Source organism: Xyrauchen texanus, chromosome 12 (genome assembly GCF_025860055.1).
Source record: "Xyrauchen texanus isolate HMW12.3.18 chromosome 12, RBS_HiC_50CHRs, whole genome shotgun sequence".
NCBI lineage: Eukaryota > Metazoa > Chordata > Actinopteri > Cypriniformes > Catostomidae > Xyrauchen > Xyrauchen texanus.
Genome location: NC_068287.1, coordinates 23,556,256 through 23,576,681, shown reverse-complemented (window position 1 = coordinate 23,576,681; position 20,426 = coordinate 23,556,256). Strand labels below are relative to the sequence as shown.

The 20,426-nt window shown below is 39.0% G+C and overlaps 1 protein-coding gene across 1 annotated transcript; it reads right to left on the bottom strand.

Annotated features, from left to right (window-relative positions):
• Positions 1–6,464: 6,464 nt before the first annotated feature.
• On the bottom strand, positions 6,465–17,329 carry gng13b (guanine nucleotide binding protein (G protein), gamma 13b). The gene is made up of 3 exons (XM_052140123.1): positions 16,923–17,329; positions 14,043–14,188; positions 6,465–7,691 (listed from the first exon to the last, which is right to left on the bottom strand). The coding sequence occupies exons 2-3, from the start codon at positions 14,138–14,140 to the stop codon at positions 7,586–7,588; spliced, it is 204 nt and encodes a 67-aa protein (XP_051996083.1). The 5' UTR covers positions 14,141–14,188; positions 16,923–17,329; the 3' UTR covers positions 6,465–7,585.
• Positions 17,330–20,426: the final 3,097 nt, after the last annotated feature.

The following is a 20,426-nucleotide window of genomic DNA, read 5'->3' as shown; positions in this document are numbered from 1 at the left end:
TAAAAGTGTAACTATTAAGCTTTTGATACAATGTACTTATTATGTAGGTACGTGTTGTTGCATTGTACTTACATTTAAAGTACCTGCAACCGTAAACCTAACCCTACGCCTACCCCTTAACCTACCTGTACCTCAACCTCAGTAGCAGCAAATATGAATCTTGTGAGAATTTTGCAGAGCAACATGAAGTTATACAATAAATATATTGTATTGTATGTATTTTAATGTTAAGGTAGTTTTAGACACCTAATATAAATTGGGACCCAGTCTTGTTACACATTTTGTTTAAATAGCCACAATCACACATGAAACTGCAGTAAAATTGCAGGATTGCCTTTTCTGGTAAATGTTCCACATCTGCTATTCACACATGCTTTCTGTCCTTTTTCTGTTTCGCTACCATTCACACTTCAGCACCAAAAAACTCTTTGGTGAGAATTCTTGGTCATGGGCATACCTCATTCCAGAAAGAGGTTAGTTATTTTATCATAAGTAATGGAATGAATTACTGTAAGCTATTGACAAATTTCTTCATCCACTCAGATAAAGAGTGTTTTGGTTTCACTTGGTTTCATCTTTCCAAGTTAAAAAAATATATGTATTTGACTTCCAAGTCACAGACATTAAACGATTAAGGATTATTACGGCTTTGTTCACATAGAAGCAAAACTTTCCAGAGAAATTGCCAGATATGATTTAACCTGTATTTCCCAATGGGCCCTGTTCACACACGAATTCTAATTAGAAAAATTGTGTTAATTTTGCAGAAAAGGCTGTATGTGTGAAAGCGACTAATGTCTCTAACTCTGTCAGCAAAGAGCCAGGAAAGAGAGAGAGGTAAGTGAACCCTAATGCAATATTTCCTGAAGAAGATGAATATACAAACGACACAAGGCTTAAAGAACAAAGGGACTACTTAGCTTCAATGCTACTATCGACGAGACTAGACAACACATAACTGAATATGAAGGATAATGTGAATTAATGTGAATTAAGTGAATAAATAAAGGTATAAATGATGGGCAACACAAAACAATTGAAGGCAATGATGAGGGAAGACAGGTGAGAATGATAACGGTGCATCTTGTGAAATGTAGCAAAGAAGGTGATTTCAAAATAAGAGTCTCTAGAAGACGGGGAAACAGCTCTGTGTTTTTTTTTTTCAGTTTCAGAGTAGTTTAGAAATCTACTACTTGTAAATTAGTTGTGTACATTTGTCTCAAGTACATTGTGCAATTTTGTTTTTACAACCTACCCCACTTTCTGCGGTAAGTAGGTTGTAGGTTGAGCAGGGTAGGTTGAGAGTTGGTTGTAAACATGGGTATCAGTTTAAATTTATTCCATATTAGATTTTGTCCTGTTATTCCTTTATATTTTATTATTTAAGTGTCTTACAACTTTTACTGTAACCTCAGAAGGGTGGTGGGCATGTAAGATGATATAGTAATTTTTTTAACTGATTGGGTTGCAACTCTCCCTGCGTTACAACACACTGGTTTGACCTTGCTATGTAAAAAATTTACATTTCTCTCTAAACTTACATATACTACATTACATATACATATACTAGAGATGCGTATCTTAGGTCCCCAAGAATATGTGACCTCAGCAGTTAAAATTTAGGGAACTTCTATCTCAGCTGCTGAAGGTCTGTATTGTTGTAGAGGACTTTGTCCCAGTCCCAGTACTATGTCCCATAAAGCACTGCTGCTTCTACACCACATGGTCTACTAGCAAAGCACTAGAGATTAAAAATCTGTCAACTCAGGGCTTTAATCTCCTAAAGAGGGACCACTGGGGAACACAGGCATGTCACAGCACATACTTTCTGTCACTGCCTGTTGTGGTGGCAGTGGTGGCTCAGTGGTTAAGCTCTGGGTTACTGACCAGAAGGTCGGAGGCTGAAGACCCAGTACCGTCAAGATGCCACTGTTGGGCTCTTGAGCAAGGCCCTTGACCCTATCCAGTGGCGCCGTATCATGGCTGACCCTGCACTCTGACCCTAGCTTAGCTGGTATATGTGAAACAAATAATTGCACTGTATATATGCAAAAATATATATGTATAATGTCTGACATTAATATTTCATTAATATTTCAGAGTGACTCCTTGCATCCAGGTGCTACACATAGTGGCTATTAGCACCCAATAGTCTATTGGAAATGTATGACAAATTTCATTTTGAGCATCACTTCAGTGGCGTGGGGCATAACGCCGGTGAGACTGTGCCTTTCGACCCAGGTTTGATTCCATTTTTGTCGCACTCTTTTTCCCATTCTGTTTCCTGTCTACTCTCTCAATATTTTCTTTAACACTGCTTATGATAATACATAAATATTAAAATAAAGGTAGTTTTACTATAGTAATATTATAGTAACCATATTTTTGCATAAGCCATTGATTTGATGCATCTAAAAATGGTGTTACTACAGTAATATGGTGTTTATAGAGTAAATGTTCAATTTTGTGGTTACTATTATTTTACTACAAAATACCATAGTAAAACTGTGTTAAATGTAGTAAAGCCATGCAAGGGATGGTTAGGGTTTGGTTTAGGGGTAGTGGTTGGTGCAGGGTGTCTGTGGGACTCTAAATAAATACAATAAACACACTGCAGTGATGACTTTACTGTTAGTCATTAATTAGGGGTGCAAACAGCATTTACCATTATTTGTACCAGATCGGAGTGAAAATAATATTTGCCATTAATTGCATTGGGATGTAAATAACATCTACCTTTATTTGCATCAGGGTGAAAATAGCATCTGCCTAAATATTTTTCCTATTGTGAAAAGAAGTCAAATCAGCAGATAGCTATTTAAAAATGTGTTGCTCCTTTAAAATAGCTTGAATGCAGAGAGCTATACAATTTTATTAGTTTGCAGTGTAGCTAATTGCATTTTCAAAAGAGTACTTTAACTGCATTAATCAGCAGTAGCTTGGGAAGATAGATTGAGAAGTTTCAATCTTCCCTGACTCTGGTACATAGGATGAGACCACTATCACAGCATTAGAAGAGCCATACATAGCACTGAACAGATTTGCACATGTGCCAAAAGTGGGCCAAAGATCACAATCCCAACACGCATCTCCACTCATTCAATTTATACTCAGCCGCTTCCAATTAGCCCAGGGCTAGGAACAGAATTGTTTGGAGGGGAGAGGGAAAAGTGGGTGTCTCCAGAATATTTGCACTGTCCTCATTTGAGGAAATGAAGCAGGGCCTCAGCTTGACCCATCTCCCCTGACATATATGCAAATGGAGTGAAGTGTGCAGTGTACGACTGTGCTGAGATATATGTGTAGATTCACAACATACACTGACAGAACTGGATTGGTTTCATTTGTTAGGGGACAAGAGCCTGACAGAAATGGCTCAGAAATGGCCACATGCTTCATGCATACACTTAACTGAATTCATTCTCTGTTCCTAAACATCTAGATTCGCACAGAGCAAAAAGAATCTAGAAAAGGTCAAGTCTGAAGAAGTCTGCTAGCTCATTGCAATATTTGCCAAGTGGAAATGATTTTCAGGGGCATTTATTACCTTTATGAGGGCATTTTTGTCTAACCATATAAAAAAATTACCTATCAAATCAACATAAAATATCACACAAGATATCAAATTACTATAAATGCACTGCTAGTTTAAATTTTAAAGGAATATGGCAGATTCAATACAAGTTCAATGGACAGCATTATTGGTATAATGTGTTTTCCACAGAAAATATTTTCAACTCTTGTTTCGTTTATTCATCTATAATGTTTCTTGTGGCTATACTTTTGAAACAGTGTGTTTTTTTAATGTTAATGGACCGGCTCACTTCCGTTGTTAGTGTTTTACTGTAACCGCTATTCTTAAATAAACAAGGGATGGGATGAAAATATTTGCTTTCGTAATCAACATTATGCTACAAATGCTGTTGATTGCACTTAACTTGTATTGAACACAGAACATTTCTTTAAATATTTGGCCAAACCATTATGGTAGGTTATAGAGCTCTCTAAAGTACACCGTACATGGTAAATTTCAATGTGATCACGGTTTTCCTAGTTTTTTCTTTGCTATCAATATTTTCAGAGCTGATATTATTATTTTTTCTTTAAAAAACATAATATTACCAATACATTCAACAATACTTGCCTCTGAGACAGTAATCAGATATCTGATGGCTACAGGTCAGTACAATGCCTGCAAGGTACTAAACACAAAACTAGATTGGGCTACAATAGAGAATTATACAATATATCAAATTGAGATTCAGTCTTGAGTTGAGTCCTACTTAATGAAGTACTCATGGAGCCAGAAGTAAAGGTGGCTCGCTGTATTTAACCCAAGGGCCACCTAAAACATTCATGACAGATAAATGGCGTTACCATGGTCTACCATATACAAACAAATCCCAGTGTAATAAATGGCAGCTAGAGAACCTTGGCCTGGTCTTCTTGCATGCTTTGTAAGGAGTTGTAGAACCGTAACATCTACTAATTAGTCTACCTCATAGAAAAAGTTATGTTTGGAGTTGATATTTTAGTTGTTCTAGAAAACCTGGGATCTGTTACTTTGAATATAAAGGAGTGTATGACACTTTTTGCCTTAGTTGGTCACATTGAGATTCCACATTGTTACTGAGACATGGTCAATCATGGACAAGGTTAGATTAGCACTACCTTGTGGTTATAAATAAAGTTATATGCCTGAGGTGCTGGATTATGTTGACATTAATTATGTTTAAATAACCACACACCCTGTTAACCTTCAGCTCATTGGAACTGGAGTAATATGTTATTGAAGAGTGAAATGCTGCCTACAGATCACACATTTACACTATGGGCTTGTTTCCTTCTCACAGCACATCTTTTTTTTGAATTCTCAAAGGAATAAAACAAGATTGTTTAGAGCAGCATGTGGTTTTACAAGTTAGAATCCATCATCTATTCTCTCTTATAATATATCCATTCCCAGCCCATATGCCATTCTAAGCATAAATTCCTATCTCAGATCCAGACATCATTTCGAAAAGCATGCATTTGCCATATTTAGATTAAGGAGACATTAAGCTTTGCCATATATGCATATTTACAGTCATTGTGTCAACACTACATCAGAGTAGCACTTTACCCCAGATGTGTACATTTAAGCAGACTATTGGCCCATGTGATCCCATTTGTATTTAGAAATGGAGATTTGCGATGGGGGCTGAGATAGTGGATTATTTTGGGCAGATTAGAGTGTCATCTGCTGCAGGTTCAACCAGCGTAGAGAGCAATCATGCAAATGTGTGGCCAGGCAAGGCTATGGCAATGGGCATCAGGATTACCAATCCTAATCTTAGAGAGTGAGCAATTATTCAGTGCATTAATCTCATGGGCCACAGAAGCACTCATGGCATGTTTGTTTGGTGGATGGGTGATGGCTGTATGGTCTGAAGTGAACAGGTCCATTAAGTGAATATAAAGCTGTATTGACTTTATGATTATAAAAGTGATGCAGGGTAAAGTTTCACTTCTTGCAACACTTCTAACAAAGTGCAGTCAAAGTGTGCAAAAAGCAGAGTCAAATGTTTTGCTTTAGTGGGAAAGAATGCTGAGTTTCCCAAGTGGGAAAGAAAATACTCAAGTGCACTCCATTATTTAGCAGAAAATGAGTTTTTGGAATGCTTTTCAGCAGGGATTTTGTTATTCAGATGAAAAGATGACAGACTGTGCACATTGTTCTAGTGGTTTTGTCAAACCAAAGATATTGTATGGCTTCACATTTACATTTAGGAGGGAAAACTAGAGTAAACAAGGTCTGTTAAAGTAATGCTTCTGGCTCAATGCGAGTTAAGATCAATCAACAGTATTTGTGACATTATGTTGATAACCACAAAAAATTATTTTGAATCACCTGTTAAAATTATTGTTACAGTAAGGTACTTACAAAGTGAATGGTACCAGTCCATAAATGCTAAAATACACATCAGTTCAAAACTACAGTTACAAGATGTAAAGTGTCTACATGTTAACATGATTTTAGTGTGAAAAAATTGCCTACTTATCACACTAAAATCATGTTGACCTGCCATTTTTATATCTTGTGGGTACACTTTTGAAACTTTTTCAATGTTTTTGGACTGGCCTCGTTCACTTCCATTGTAAGTTCCTCACTGTAACCAAAATGTTTTGCTTTCTTTTAAATGAGGGACAAGTCAAAATAATTTTTTGTGGGAATCAACATAATGCCACAAATGCTGTCGATTGAGATTTACCTGAGGTATTCCTTATAGGACAACGCAGGTTGTTTCTCAGATAAATATCGTTATTACTACATGTCAGTTTCTTAATGGTTGTTAATGTAATCTTGATGTAATTTCTCTGTACATTCTTTCTCTGTGTAAATAGAGATACATAAGAAACTTCCCCACTCATGGAGCACATGAAACATCCAATTGAAACACACAGATGACATTAAAAATCTTCTACTTTATTCAATAAGATGTTTTTTTTTTTGTAAAACATTCAATAAAAAATGTAATCACTTATTGCTTGTTAATAAACTAGTACTTGATCGTATGCATTTTTTTCTCTAAGCATTCTCATATGTAACACACCTCAAGATAATTAGACAGGTTTCTACTGTTTGAAAATATAAAAACATGAACAAAAATCAAAAGTCATAAATTAACCCCACATCCTTGCCTTACCTCATACAGTCAGTGTAGATATAGCTATTAATCTAAGAAAAAAAAGCCTTGGCCAGTGCACAACCTCATCCGTATGCATACTCATTCAATGCTTAAGGGTGCTGATTGTTTACTGATCCCTAACGACACACGTACATTCTTTTTAAGGAAATTGTGTACAAGGCAGTATTCGATGGTGAACTGGCAAGATGCAATTTTTTTTTCTCCTTTCACTTTCAAGGAAGGAAGGGTGCAGTTGAACAACAGCAGGTCCATTGTAGGTTCTAAAAAGCAGTAGCGCCGACAGCTTCGGTAGTGCATCAGACCATAAATAAATAGATAAATATATGATCATAAATACATTAATAAATAAAAAAGATCTGTACATGTTTAAAAATGCTCCTTGGGTGAGAGTGCTGAGTGTGGTGTAAATAGTACATAGATCTGCAGGAGAAATTAACAGGCTGTAAAATAGAGTGAAAGCTCACAAATATGCTGCCTTTTCTGGTTTCTCAAAACATCAGCTGTAGAGGCTTTTTTTGGGCATGCTGTGTTCTTTGCTCCTCTGTCATGCAGTCTGTCGTCTGACAGGCTCTTTCTGGCATTTAGAAGTCAACACTATGTGCTTCAACTCAAGATCAAGCTTGCAAGCAGCAGTGACAACAGAGTAGGCTAGAGAAATTCCACTATAAAGATATATTGATTGCTATAATTAGAATAGTAATGCATGTCTAAGTGTCAAATCTTGCAAGTGACTATATGGGGCTAATGATGTGTGCATGTGTGTGTATGTGCTAAGCTGCTGTACATTCACGGTGAGGCCATGAAACAGAGAGAGCAAGCGCCAGGTGATCCTGTCAGTCTGGTGGAGGCTTGGGCGGAGGGCTGGGGCAACTGCTACTGCTGCTGCTACTACTCTTTTATAGAAGCACACACTTGCCCTTTTCCACCCATGGATTGTTCTTCATCAGCTCAGGGTTCAGGAAGGGGTCCTCAGGCACACATTCCTCGATCCACTTTACCAGGCTGAGGAAAGAATGGAAAAGTTTCTTTATTATTCTGAGGCGAAATGCAAACTCTACCATGCAACCAAGGGATAGTTTACCCAGAAATGTAAATTCTGTCATCATTTACTCACCCTCATGTTGTCCCAAACCTGTATGATTTTCTTTCATGAAACACAAAAGGAAATGTCAGGCAAAATGTTAAGGACTGACATTTTTCAGTCACTATTTACTTTATTGTAAGGATAAAAGATGCAATGAAAGTGAATGGTGACTTAGGCTGTCATTCTGTCTAACATCACCTTTTGTGTTATATGGAAGAAAAAAAGTCCTACACATTTGGAACAACATGATTTTGGGTGAACTATCCCTTTAAAGTTACAAATCTACTTAGAGCATGGATTTTGATGCGCTTAGGGACTAAATGGCATCCATTTAACCGTACATAGAGCTGAAATTTGTTCTGTGTTTTTATATGGAAGGTGTTAAAATTACATTACACTGGATGGGGACCTGGATGTGGAAATAGACAGTCCATGAAAGTTCACGCCATGACTCCCATGTTGAACAGATGATAAATGAAGGGGATAATCACATAAGTCTTCACTGAAGAACCATCCATCACATCTATCAGAGCCGATTAATAGAAATGATGTGCCCAAGATGAGAATGATATTCTGCCTATTTACACTTCATGCATCTTGATCGATTGGACTTCTGTTCATTTGGGTACGCTGCATGCATATTCCATGTACACTTGGCACATAAATGTGTCTCTGCAAAATGGAGTCGTAAGTTCGAATCCAGGGTGTGCCGAGTGACTCCAGTCAGGCTTCCTAAGCAACCAGTTGGGTAGAGTTACGTTGGATTAACCTCCTCGTGGTCACCATAATGTTGTTCTCACTCTCGGTGGGGCACGTGGTGAGTTGTGGAAAAACGTTGAGGAAAAATATGTATTTTTAAAAGAAAAATATATTGTGGACATGGCCTAAATTAACGTCTTGGTTACTGTCGTAACCTCCGTTCCCTGATGGAAGGAACAAGCCATTGTGTTGATGTAGTGACACTAGGGGTCGCTCTTGGGAGCCCCAAATACCTCTGATCTTTGAGAAAAGGCCAATGGGAGTTGGCAAGTGGAATTTGCATGCCACTCCCCCGGATATACGGGTATAAAAGGAGCTGGCTCGTAACCACTCATTCAGATTTTGCGCTGAGGATCCGAGACAGGGTCCCAGCCATTTAGCGGGTAGTTCAGTGTGGGGCAGCACTTGCAGGTTCACAACCTGATCCCTAAAAAGGGTCATGGAAACCTTGGCCACAATGCCCGGTCGGGGTCTCAGGATCACGTGAGAGTATGCTGGACCGAACTCCAGGCAGGTGTCACTGACAGAGAACGCCTGCATGTCCCCTACCCTCTTGATGATGTGAGCACAGCCAGGAGGGCAGTCTTCAATGAGAGCGCCTTCACCTCAACTGACACTAGGGACTCAAACGGGGTCTCCGCAGGCCCCGCAGGACCACGGAGAGATCCCACGAGGTAATAAGGTGTGGCATGGGAGGATTCTGGGGGTGGAGTCTCCACTCTCCCCTGAGCGTGACTTGCTGTGACAGTACGTCCACTGTCAGTGGTCGTTGTTTAATCACATTACTGCGTAAGTGCAAACAATGCTCTCAAACAAAGCCGCAGTTAAGTTACCACTCAAGCCCAGGCATGTCTGATGCTAGCAAAAATATGATACAGTAAGAGTTCCACTCTACAATGAGACCAGTTTCATGATGGATGCAGAAATAGTGGCGGCACCTGCTACTCCCCATCCAACCTCAAGAAACACATTGAGTAAACATTAAGCCTGTTCAGATGTAACCAGCAACGTTGGGTAATTGTTGCTGTAATCAGCAGCGTAAATGTTGCTGGTTACCTTCGAGTCACAGATCTAAAGTTTACCACTGAATTTTGTTGGAATTAATTCAACACAAAACTCTTAAGTAATGTAACTTATATTTTACACTGGTGGAGGAAATAATTGTGGCTGTGGCAGGTTACAAAAGAGTGTTCGGCATTATGCATGTCTTCAATAGTGCATACTCTCTTGAAATTCTGGGGAAGATTCTGAGAACAACATCAGATAATGGCTCTAACGTCGTAAAAGCTTTCCAAGTTTTTGGTGAAAATGAGAACAACAATGTAGTCAAAACTGTTCCTGGGTCACCCATCTCAGGGGTGCTTTGAAGCCTTTCTAGGGTGCTTGGTGGCGGACCTTGAGACGGGGGACGTCAGCTTCCTGTGAGGGGCTCTACACCAGGGCCGGGCCGCTGGCCTGTGCTGCGGTGAAGCAAGTGTCGTCGCTGCAGGGGCACACCCCTAGTGACAAGCAGATGGGGTGCAAAACCTTGATCCGCATCGAGGCAGGATGTGTTGGATGGCTTCTGTCTGCTTCTTGACCACTGAGAACTGCTGGGTAAATACCTCTACATGCCGCCAAATAGGCCAACCTGGGAGATGGGGGCGTCAAGGAAATGCACCATGTCGGCCTCTCTCATCTCTCTCATGCCACAGGTAACGCTCCTGGACCACCACGGTGGACATCTCCTGCCGGAGAGTCCGCGCTGTGACCTTCGTCACCCGGAGGGCACGATCGGTTGCCAAGCGCAGCTCCTGCATCTATCCCTCTTGCAATTCTCTCAGCACATTGGCCTGGTGCACATGCAAGAGAGCCATGGCGTGCAGGCCAGAGGAAGACTGCCCAGCGGCACTGTAAGCCAAGTAAAAGGAAGGAAAGCTGCGACCACAACGTTGTCATGGTCATGTTCTCGCAGAGACAAAATTATCCATCCACGAACGCGGTCTTAGCGTGGGCATGGCCCATGCAGGCTAGACAGCGATCGTGGCCATCAGAGGCAGAGAGGTATCGACCGCAACCAGGAAATCTGAATGAGTGGTTGCGAGCCAGCTCCCGTATTTATACCCGTATGTCTGGTGGAGAGGCATGCAAATTCCATTTGCCAATTCCCATTGGCCTTTTATGTTTGGGGCTCCCAAGAGCGACCCCTAGTGTCACTACATCGACACAACATGGTTTTATTCTAGTCAAAACATTTATTTAACATCACTTTATCAACCTGAATACACAAAATGAATCTAAAGGGTAGAAATAGCTCCTTAAGGTAACAATTGCAGAGTACCACTTTTTACAGTGCATTTGCAAATATAACAGTTTCACTTTAGCTGCATTTAATGTGCCTCAAAAAAAAAAACCTTTGTATGCTGACGTAATTCCATTTGGGTGTATTAAAGTTTTCATGTGGCATGAACAACCAGATTTGCAATTACACTAGGCTGAGTCACATCTTATATGCATCTCAAACTATCTCCTGAGTGATCTGACTGCTATCTGTCTCAAATTAATCTTGGATGCTATTTACACTTGGTCTTTTTAAGACCAGATATCCTATACTATCATTAAAAGCAAATGAATTGACCAAGTGTAAATAGATTTATGTGAGAAAAGCTAAACCAGCCTTCAATCAAACCCATCATAACGCCAAATGCAATCTCATCATGATTTAACTGACACCACTGCTTATTCAGCTAAACTTCACAATAATGTGAGATGAGCCACTACCTTGGCATTAACTGGGCTATTCAATATAGCTTGGTCAAATTTAATTTATATGAGAGAAATTACCATAGTGAATATTTCAGGAAGAGACCCCTGGGACAGGGAAATGAGATGTCACTGTAATGTGACAGTGGCGGGTGTGACTAAGAGGCCACGCTTGTTCTCAAATTGGAGAGGAAAGCACCAGAGATCTGAGAGCGTTATCTTTGTCCTGAACAATCACCAAGAGGACCTGGCTTGTGGGCAGCCTAATTTATGACACGAGGTGAACCTTGCAAATTCAGAAATAACTGCTGTGAGTGCTAGTGTTGGGTTATCCAATCAGGTGAAAGTTTAAGGAAAACTACTGGCAAAACTGACTTGTTTTTTTGTCACTCCCTACTAAAAAGAGAGTCAGACAGTTATAGAGAGTGAATAAGTAGGGGATAAAGCACAGGTACAGTCAACAAGCCATTTTCACAATATAAATCCTGGCAGGGAGGGGTCTTCTTAAACTGTTCCACAGAGTGAAGATGGCATCAATTAGCAGTTCTAACTTGTGTTGAAAAGGAGACTGCACAAAGATACAAGAGAAATGAAAGTAGCCATGTATGTTAGCCAAGTAGTTTATGCTGCCATGGACAATGGTCAAACACACAGTTTAGCTGCCAATATACAGCGCTTCTCTTTTTCCACATTTTGTTATGTAACAGCCTTATTCTAAAATAGATTAAATTATTTTCATTATTTTCCTCAAAATTCTACAAACAATACCCCAAAATGACAACGTGAAAGAAGTTTGTTTGAAATCTTTTCAAATTGATTAAAAATAGAAAATGAAAAAAGAAATCACATGTACATAAGTATTCACAGCCTTTGCTCAATAATTTGTTGAAGCACCTTTGGCACCAAGTATTTTTGTGTATGATGCTACCAGGAACTAGGTCTTGGCACACCTATTTTTGAGCCGTTTCTCCCATTCTTCTTTTCAGGACCTCTCAAGCTCCATCAGGTTGGATGGAGAGCATTGGTGCACAGCCATTTTCAGATCTCTCCAGAGATGTTCAATCAGGTTCAAGTCAGGGCTCCGGCTGGGCCACTCAAGGACATTCACAGAGTTGTCCCATAGCCACTCCTTTGTTATCTTGGCTGTGAGCTTTGGGTTGTTGTCATGTTGGAAGATGAACCTTCACCCCAGTCTAAGGTCCAGAGTGCTCTGGAGCAGGTTTTCATCAATGATGTCTCTGTACATTGCTGCAGTCATCTTTTCCTCGATCCTGACTAGTCTCCCAGTTCCTGCCGCTGAATAACATGGGGGGGGGGGCCACTCTACCATACAGGCCAGATTGGTGGTGTGCTGTAGAGATGGTTGTTCTTCTGGAAGTTTCTCCTCTCTCCACAGAGAAACACTGAAGCTCTGTCAGAGTGACCATCAGGTTTTTTGGTCACCTCCCTGAGTAAGGCCCTTCTCCCCGATCGCTCAGTTTGGCCGGGCGGCCAGCTCTAGGAAGAGTCCTGGTGGTTCCAAACTTCTTCCATTTACGGATGATGGAGGCCACTGTACTCACTGGGATCTTCAATGCTGCAGACATTTTTCTGTATCCTTCCCCAGATCAGTGACATGATACAATCCTGTCTCGGAGGTCTACAGACAATTCCTTGGACTTCAAGGCTCGGTTTGTGCTCTGACATGCACTGTTAACTGTGGGACCTTAATAGACAGGTTTGTGCCTTTCCAAATCATGTCCAATCAACTGAATTTACCACAGGTGGACTCCAATCAAGTTGCAGAAACATCTCAAGGATGATCAGTTGAAACAGGATGCACCTGAGCTCAATTTTGAGTGTCATGGCAAAGGCTGTGAATACTTATGTACATGTTTTGTTTTTTTTTTTGTTTTTTGGGGGTATATAAAATGTATTTTATGGGGTATTTTTTATAGAATTTTGGGGAAAATAATGAATTGAATCAATTTTGGAATAAGGATGTAACACCAAAATGTGGAAAAAGTGAAGCACTGTGAATACTTTCCGGATGCACTTTACATGAAGATTTGATCCCTCAGTGATGCGATTGACCAATTCGAATCTAAAAACAGGACAGAATACATGGGTGATCCTTCGTTCTGAGATGCCTTTGGGTTCTCTGAGGTCGTTTATGAGATGTACAGCCACAAGAATAGAAGGAAGATAGAAAAGTAATCTTAAAGCAATAGTTTGCCCAAAAATGATCATTATCTCATCATTTACTTCACAAACTCATATGATTTCTTTCTTCTATGGAACACAAATAAAGATATTTTGATGGAGATATGATGTTGTAAATATATATCCATACAATGTACAGTATATAATTGAACTTCAAATCATGATTGCGGAGACTGCAGATGAATAAAGTGAAACATGATTTACATTTTGGTCTGTGCTCACACAAAACCAGCCATATCACTTTAGAAGACATGAATCACTTGTGTCATATGGATTACCTTTGTGCTGCCTTTATGTCCATTTTGGAGCTTGGTGGTGTTGGACCCCATTGACTTGCATTGTATAGATATATTCAAAGTAAATCTCCATCAAAATATCTTTGCTTGTGTTCCACAGAAAAAAGAAAGTCATATGAGTTTGAGACTGCAGTAAATGATGAGAAAATTATAATTTTTGGGTGAACTATTCCTTTAAGTCTTTTGTGAAGCCTATGGGGTAATAACGTAAAACATTCGGGTTGGAACAGAGACTTTCACGGTGTGAAGAGCAGCAGAGAGCACACTCACTCTGTCGCTGTCTTTGAGGATCTCTCCCTTTTGAAGGCCAACTGGTACTTGAGGCTTTCTACCTCCTTCTTCATCTGGGGTAAGTCCATCTCATCCATGACTTCAGTTTGATGTGGAAGCAATTAAAGTAAACCTAAACAACAAGACTGAAACAAGAAAGAAGGTTGCATTTATAGATTCTGTCTCAAAACAGATCCTCTGATTGTGAACGGATTATCTTAATTCTTCTGAATGGATACTGAGATTATTCTTGTTACTCTAGTGGACCTTTAATATGACTCAGTGATTCAAATTTAGAATCATGAAATTAACACTTTTATGAGGTTAGTTTTATGGAATTATTATTTTGTGGAGTTAATTTAAAACTTCAAAGCTTTTTAGATATATTTTAGAGTCTTAAAAATGTATTAATATGTACATTGTGTTTCTGTTCTGTCCTGGGATGTACTGCATACATCTTGCTTTCCAATAAATAAAGAAAGAATTCAGCAATTAGATGCTTGGCCAATGCTTCCTCGAGGTTGTGTGTGTGTGTGTGTGTGTGTGTGTGTGTGTGTGTGTGTGTGTGTGTGTGTGTGTGTGTGTGTGTGTGTGTGGGTGGTGGTGGGGGGGTCAGAGTTTGTGTCTTGGGAGCTTTAGTATTGCGAGGCATCCAGCATTAGAGCAAGTGTGAGCCAGAGAGCAGATACAGTTCTCCATGCAGGTGTTCTAATGCCTGACTAAATCCATCCCATAATGGCTTTTAAGCGCTTCCCAGCAACTCCAGCCAGATGCTGGAGCCTCTTACTCTAAAAGCTCTGATTTCACTTTCTGTTACTAAACACACTCTGAGCAGCTTGGAAACAGTGCTGATTTTCAAATAAAAGTAATGCTTAGAAAATGGAGGTGGACACGGTTTTAGATATTATTTCAAATATTTTCAAATGAACGCAGTTAACTATTGTACTGCTCCAATTTTTTGTACTGCTCCAATTTTTTTTAATGTGCAACATTTTAACGTGACATTCATCCTAATGCAGTGGAAGCATAAATCGGTTGTTGCCAAAGGGTTTATTCATGGATTTCTGCAGTGCTTTACTGAAGCCCTAAACATATATGGTTCTTTGAATCAGTTGTGTTCCAAAATTTTCAAGAGGCACAATTGTTCCCATGTGAAAAATTTATTTTTAAATGCTGGTAATTTTATAATTATTATAATAATAATAATATTTTTTTTTTCATGAAACCAAAGACCAAAAGGTTAATCCCTGTAAATTTCCGGAATTACACCACTTCCTGATTTCCCAAAAACGGGGACTATTCTTTTTAGTTGAACGTGATAAGCATGTGCTTTGATTCTGAAGGAAACTGCTGCATCACACATTTCTTTGCCTAATTGCACATTGTGGATGTAGCCTTACGTAACATGCTGAAGACCTTTTTGGCAACTATATACATACAGTGTACATGTATGATTAATCCAGATGCAAGGATTAATTAATTATGATGCATTAAAACAATTAATTAAATTGAAATTAAATCATTAAAAAATATATTAAATCATTAAAATAATTTGCATAAGATGAGGTTCAGTCCAAACCTCCAAATATGTTTAATATTTTGGGGGATATATATATAAAATTAAGAATACATTTATTGAAATACTTTTATTTAGTTTTATATATGCTACTGTATACTATACTTCTATGCTGATAATTCCTCCTCATGGAAAAAATGTACTTATATTTTTGCTTATTTTGGTAAGGCAAGTTCTCTTATTTCCTAAAGCTTGTTTTTCCAGACCAGGTTGATTGTTTCTGTTGTGAGATCTGGTAACACTGCAACTGGTACAGTATCACCCACCCTTAGCACAAAATATTGTTATTTTAAAAAAGAACATTATTAATTGGTTATTTACAGCATACCGATTGAAAAGGAGACTGCGGAACGCCCGAAGCTGAACGGAACAAAATACAGTTTCTGCTCAGATCGAACCGAAATGAATACATTTAATTTTTAGTCCCTGGTCTAAACTATTGTGTTTCAACTCAGAACTCAGAAATATAAACAAATGTATTAAAAATGATACCATTACAATACTGAAGTAGCCTATATTTGTTATGATAATTTTATATGAATCCACTCATCAACTGGTGCCACACTGGTGTGGAAATGACTAAACAGAGTCAATATGTCAGTAATATATGATGAAATGGATTCTAACAATGATAATAAAACAAGTTTTCCATCAGCTATATATACTTGCTGTATCTCAATTACCTTCAATGGGTGTTTAACAATATGCCTATTGAGGCTTCATAGAACGCATGTAACAGATCAAACAATTTACAACAGGATATATTGCAGGCATGAGGCTGAATTGCCAATTTATGTTGTCTTTCCAAACGCGTAAAAAGCTAGGCGTAACGCAACACAAAACCGAACGCCAGGTGTCTCGAGACGCGTTTTTAGCAGATGATGTTCTTCTTAACTGACCGCAGAAAATACATCGAGACGGGGCGCAAAGGTCAAACGCGTCCGCCCAGCGCGCGTTTACATAGCCATAATAAAACAACTGGAAAAACAACGCACACAGACGCAAAACACGCGTTCTGTGTGATCGGCTGCTAAGTCGCCTAAATTTAGAGAATTCAATGATTTTAGTCATCAGGAAAGGGTGGGATGAGGTAAACCAGAGGAGGACGCATAAAATCGAAGTTGTATGTACACCGGCGAAATCGCTGATGGTGGGAGTGGTAAAAATATGAAAAATGTTCGAAAAAGAAAAAATGACAAGCCAAATATCCATCACCGAAATTTCGCGGCAACATTATAAGGCAACTGTCATCAGTCAATGCGGAAAAAATGGGATGGATATTAATTCACATTTTAGTCGCTTACCTCCGTGATGTATCTTTAGGTAGTATAGACGAAGCTCGTCTTTGGCGCAGAATGTTCTTTTTTGGAAACTGTCCGTTAGATTAATCAAAAGACGGAGATACGCCTATATCCAGTTCTCGAAAAGAAATATGAAGGACAACGCTGTAAATAGATAGCAAAAGGACCGGACAGTAAGGCTGGTTCGCTCCGGCAGCAGCAGCAGCAGCAGAGAAAGCGTAAATGATGCTGAAGAAGTTGAGCTGATGGCAGTGGTTGCTGCCTAGTAAAGTGCTTGGACGCTGTTCAGTCGCTGCTGGGCCAACGTAGAAGCGAATGAGAAGAGGCGGTGGGGGCAAATCTGTCTGGGAGGGGTAGAATCGGGGGTCAAAATGTCTTTTTAATGTTCGAAACAAAAGGACAGCCAATCTGAAATCTGTTGCTTCAGCAAAAGATTTGCAGTGTCGGTGTTTAGATTTTCCTTACGCTGATGGTCCAAGTCTTCTCATACGTTTCGACCGGTATTCATGCCCTAATATGGTCAAATTGAGCTTCAACATGTAACACATTGAGCTATGGAAACTTTCTGCCAAATAAGATATCAAATTTATAGTATTTTGGTATGAAATTACTTTTATATTTTGATGCTATTATACATTCATGAAGAACAGAAAAATAAGAACAGCAGGTGCTTCTACTCAGTAGTTTACTAAGTTGTTTATTGTGGTCATTTAAAATTATTTGACTACAATAAGCACATAGATAATATTCTGTCAAAAGTACACCTGTAAAAATGAAAGGATACTGGAGGCACCATGTGGGATTTCAGATGCCATATTTGTGGAAATCTGTGGATAACCTCTAGTCACCATGTCTCAAATATCCCATTTATGTACTCAATGAACTTCCATATATATTTAAAGTGCCTCGAAACCTTTCCCTTCATGGAGTTTTGGAAGAACTGTTGACAGTCTTTAGAGTTCTCGCAGGATTAAATTCAGAGGTTCTTAAAAGGTTCTCCAGGGTTCTGTCAGCGTGGCATCTGAGGAACCCCAAATGTTGCTCGAAAATGTTTTCATATTTTACATTGAGACTATTAAGACTGTAACCATGCTCATATGGAGAGTTAAAGGAATAGTGCACCCAAATATGAAACATTTCTTATCATTTTCTCACCCACATGCCATCCCAGATGTATATGACTTCCTTTAATCTGCTAAACACATATGAATATTTTAAGAAGAATATCTCAGCTCTGTAGGTCCTCTCAATGCAAGTGAACTTTGAAGCTCCAAAAATCACATAAAGGCACCATAAACGTCATCCATCAGGCTCCAGTGGTTTAATCCTTGTCTTCTGAAGCGATCTAAAAGTTTTGGATGAGAACAGACCAAGATGTAACAGACTAGATTTTTCACTGTACATACTGGCATTGTAGTCTCTAGTCACAATCATGATTTCAAGCTCGATTACACGTCTTAGTGCTCGACACATGCGTAGAGTTCTAGATGCCGCAATAGGATGTATAATCGAGCTAGAAATCATGATCGCTGCAAGGACACTGCTGATGTCATGATTTATAATGAAAAAGGAGATACATTTTGATCTGTTCTCACTCAAAATCTATTGAATTGCTTCAGAAAACATTGATTAAACCACTGGATTATTATGAGTTACTTTTATGTTGCCTTTATGTGCTTTTTGGAGCTTCAAAGTTTTTGTCACCATTTGCATTGCAAGTTCAAACAGAGCTGAAATATTCTTCTAAAAATCTACATTTGTGTTCAGCAAAGAAAGAAAGTCATACCCATCTGGGATGGCATGAGGGTGAGTAAATGATGAGAGAATCTTTATTTTTGGGTGAAATATAAAAGTTTGCTTGCTGGCTGATCCGAGAGTATTTGTCATCTGTCTATTTCAGTCCAGAGCAGAGCTGCACTAATGTCAGTCTCCTCTGATATCACACCTTGAAGAGTTACATCAGGAGGTATAAGATGACGATAGGGCCTTCGGGATACCAGGAGCAGCAGATCAGATGAGCCCACTTTTGTGGGAAAACTGTCAGCATTTAATGCATTCAGTCTCCTAGAATCAGAACTTACTGTATTTTGGCTATAATGCTAAATAAAACAAATCACACACAAAGAAAAATGTCTTGTCGAAGAGCAGACAAAAATATTAACTGCATGGCACCGTGTGCCAAGAAAAGATGTACATGTATTTAACCACAGAACCCATTTAGTATCCAAACTGCTTGTCTCATTAACTAAACTAATGGCCAGATAATGCAAAGATGTGGCCTGGAAGTGGCTGTTACTAACTATAGTGGACCACATCTAAAAACTGTAGACAAATCCACGTAGCCGAATATAAACAGAATTTAAAAGGATATATATGTGCTAAATATATAGGCTTGATAAATTTATGGTGCACCAGATTCTAGATGCCCATGATTCTATGTGGATTAGATATATTTTGAAAGCTGATTACAAACCTCCATTATCAGGTCATAGTAGTGGAAAACAGAAACTCATTATTATTTATGTAATGGACAAAATATGTCTAGTTTGCTATCATTTCTGTATATTTTTTAAATACTTATGAATCTTCCCCTTTACTACATGGACATTTGTGTAGCACAGAATCCTTCAGGTGAGAGAAGCAGCCATTTAAATTCTAACATCTGAATAGTAAACATTCATTATTACATGGCCTATTCAGGGCATTGTCTGCAGATATGTGTTTCACAAACAGAAAATGAGTTATACAGCCATTGATCGGTTCTTCTTTCAGCCAATCTTTCTTACTTTAGCACATTCTATTTTTATTACACCCAACATTTATTGCGCAGACAAATGGGAAGAATGCACCTTTGTTCTGAATATGGCTAATGGATCCTGAAGAAAGAATGTCCTGGGATGGCTGGCTGATGGGGTCAAGCTTTTGATGGGTCCACTGGCAATTCTTAGGCTGAACAGTTCAAAGAGTGTATTAAGTGGCAAGAAGAACAACAGTTAGAGCCCATGATGCTTCATCACAGAAAATTTGCACAGATGAACTTTAATAGCCTGGGGCCACACTCTGAAGATAAAGACACATCCCATGTGTCCTAAATTGATGGGTGTCCATGAGAAACTGCCATTAGTGCTTTAACACAAAGAGCAAATACAGGGGGCCCTAACCTTCTCTAATGGAGACTGCAGCTGAAAGAAATCAAGACCAGCTAAGACATAGAATTTTTAGCATTCGTATATGCCTTAAGTGGTTTTGCCTGTGGCTTTGAGAGCAGCGTAATGGAGCAGAGCAAGCAGGTGAATGCAGGTCGAATCATTCACCCTCTCTGCGCAGAGCAAAGTGCACGATAGTGCACAAATACCAAAATGTTATTATAATTTAATGTTTATGCTGCTTAAACAGCAGTTAGTGAGCATACATATAAACAAGTGACTTGACTTTTAAAGATTTCAGATGAAGAAATATTTCTTCAATATTTCACCATAATATTTGCAATAGACAAAGGCTGCATGA

What these genes read in the sequence shown, in the direction of transcription:
- gng13b (XM_052140123.1), bottom strand. Translation starts at nt 14,140, where the DNA reads ATGGATGAGATGGACTTACCCCAGATGAAGAAGGAGGTAGAAAGCCTC. An exon ending in TCCTCAAAGACAGCGACAGA is followed by an intron (nt 7,692 to 14,042) that starts GTGAGTGTGCTC and finishes TTCTTTCCTCAG; the next exon opens with CCTGGTAAAGTGGATCGAGG.